This window comes from Gavialis gangeticus, unplaced genomic scaffold (assembly GCF_001723915.1).
Source record: "Gavialis gangeticus isolate Ggan-Ray unplaced genomic scaffold, GavGan_comp1, whole genome shotgun sequence".
In the NCBI taxonomy this organism is placed as follows: Eukaryota; Metazoa; Chordata; order Crocodylia; family Gavialidae; genus Gavialis; species Gavialis gangeticus.
This window is the reverse complement of record NW_017728980.1, coordinates 7,724,089-7,725,184: the sequence shown is the minus strand read 5'-3', so window position 1 is coordinate 7,725,184 and position 1,096 is coordinate 7,724,089. Positions and strand designations below refer to the sequence as shown.

At 56.5% G+C, this 1,096-nt stretch overlaps 1 protein-coding gene across 1 annotated transcript in view; it reads right to left on the bottom strand.

Moving 5' to 3' along the window:
* Window positions 1–497, bottom strand: part of NTM (neurotrimin) — a gene marked incomplete at its 5' end in the record, with an annotated part of 144,465 nt that extends 143,968 nt beyond the window's left edge. Inside the window, one exon of the mRNA XM_019509497.1 lies at window positions 263–497. Coding sequence (XP_019365042.1) covers window positions 263–497 — 235 coding nt within the window. The remainder of the gene's footprint in view (window positions 1–262) is intronic.
* Between the last annotated feature and the right edge of the window lie 599 nt (window positions 498–1,096).

The following is a 1,096-nucleotide window of genomic DNA, read 5'->3' as shown; positions in this document are numbered from 1 at the left end:
GTGGCGGGAGGTCAGTAAAGAGCGAGTGGTCCATAGATGTAGGAGGGACAATGCTGCTAATGGGGAAAATGGAGATTGAGATGGAGCTAAGTGCAGACAGGAACAAGGGGGTTGAGAACAAAGGGCCTGAAGGCCACTGAGAGGAGGAGTTGTAAGGGGAAGATGAGAGGAGGACACATAGGAGACGGCAGTAGGGAGGAATGGCACCAGGGCCCAATGAGCCAGTGGAAGGCCTAGAAGGACGGTCTAGGCTGGGCCTTACCTTGCACGATGAGATGCACCCGCGATGTCTTGGGGTGGTTGTCCGTCTGCACGGAGCAGGTGTAGGGGCCCTCGTCAAAGACATCCACGTCTTGTATCTGGATGCTGTACTGAGTCTTGGTGTTGGCCAGCAGCAGCACCCGGGAATCCAGGCACCACTTGTCATTGCCAGCATACAGGATGCTGCTGCGATTCAGCCAAGCCACGCGGGTGACTCTGTTATCCACCACACACCTGGGGAGACAGGGAGAGGCAATTCATCAGCCCATGCCCACCAGCAGCTCAGCTCTGCTCCCTCCCCTCACCCCCATTTTTTCTGACTATTTTTAGCTTTGTTGCGAGCAGCAGCTATGGAGCCCCTGCGATGTGAGTCTCTCTGGAGATCGTCAGCACTTTGCCTGCTGCGCTCTCTCCATCTGAAACTCTGCCTGAGCCTCAGATCAGTCCCGCAGAAACTCTCCGTCCCCTCCGAGTCGCAGGGCCCAGGCCTTCTGCCAGATGCCTGCTTACCATTCCCAGCACCTCTCTGAACCCCTCCGCTCACCCTGGATCTGCCACTCACTGCTTGCCTGCAATCCAGCTCAAGACTGCTGGGGACAGCCTGAAACCACTGCCCAAACCTCAGCATAAACCCATCTTTTGGGAAAGTTCAAATCTCATTTTTGGCTTCCCCAGCGCCAAGTCGTTCTGGTTTATCCCCATCGACTCCCCACGTTCCCGCATGGAGAAGGGCAGAGGGCAGCATGGAGAGCAGTTCTCACGCTGCTTTTGGAGACAGGGAAGAAGTGCGAGACGGTCTGGTCTCCCCAGCTAACCCACCCAATGGCCTGAGAAA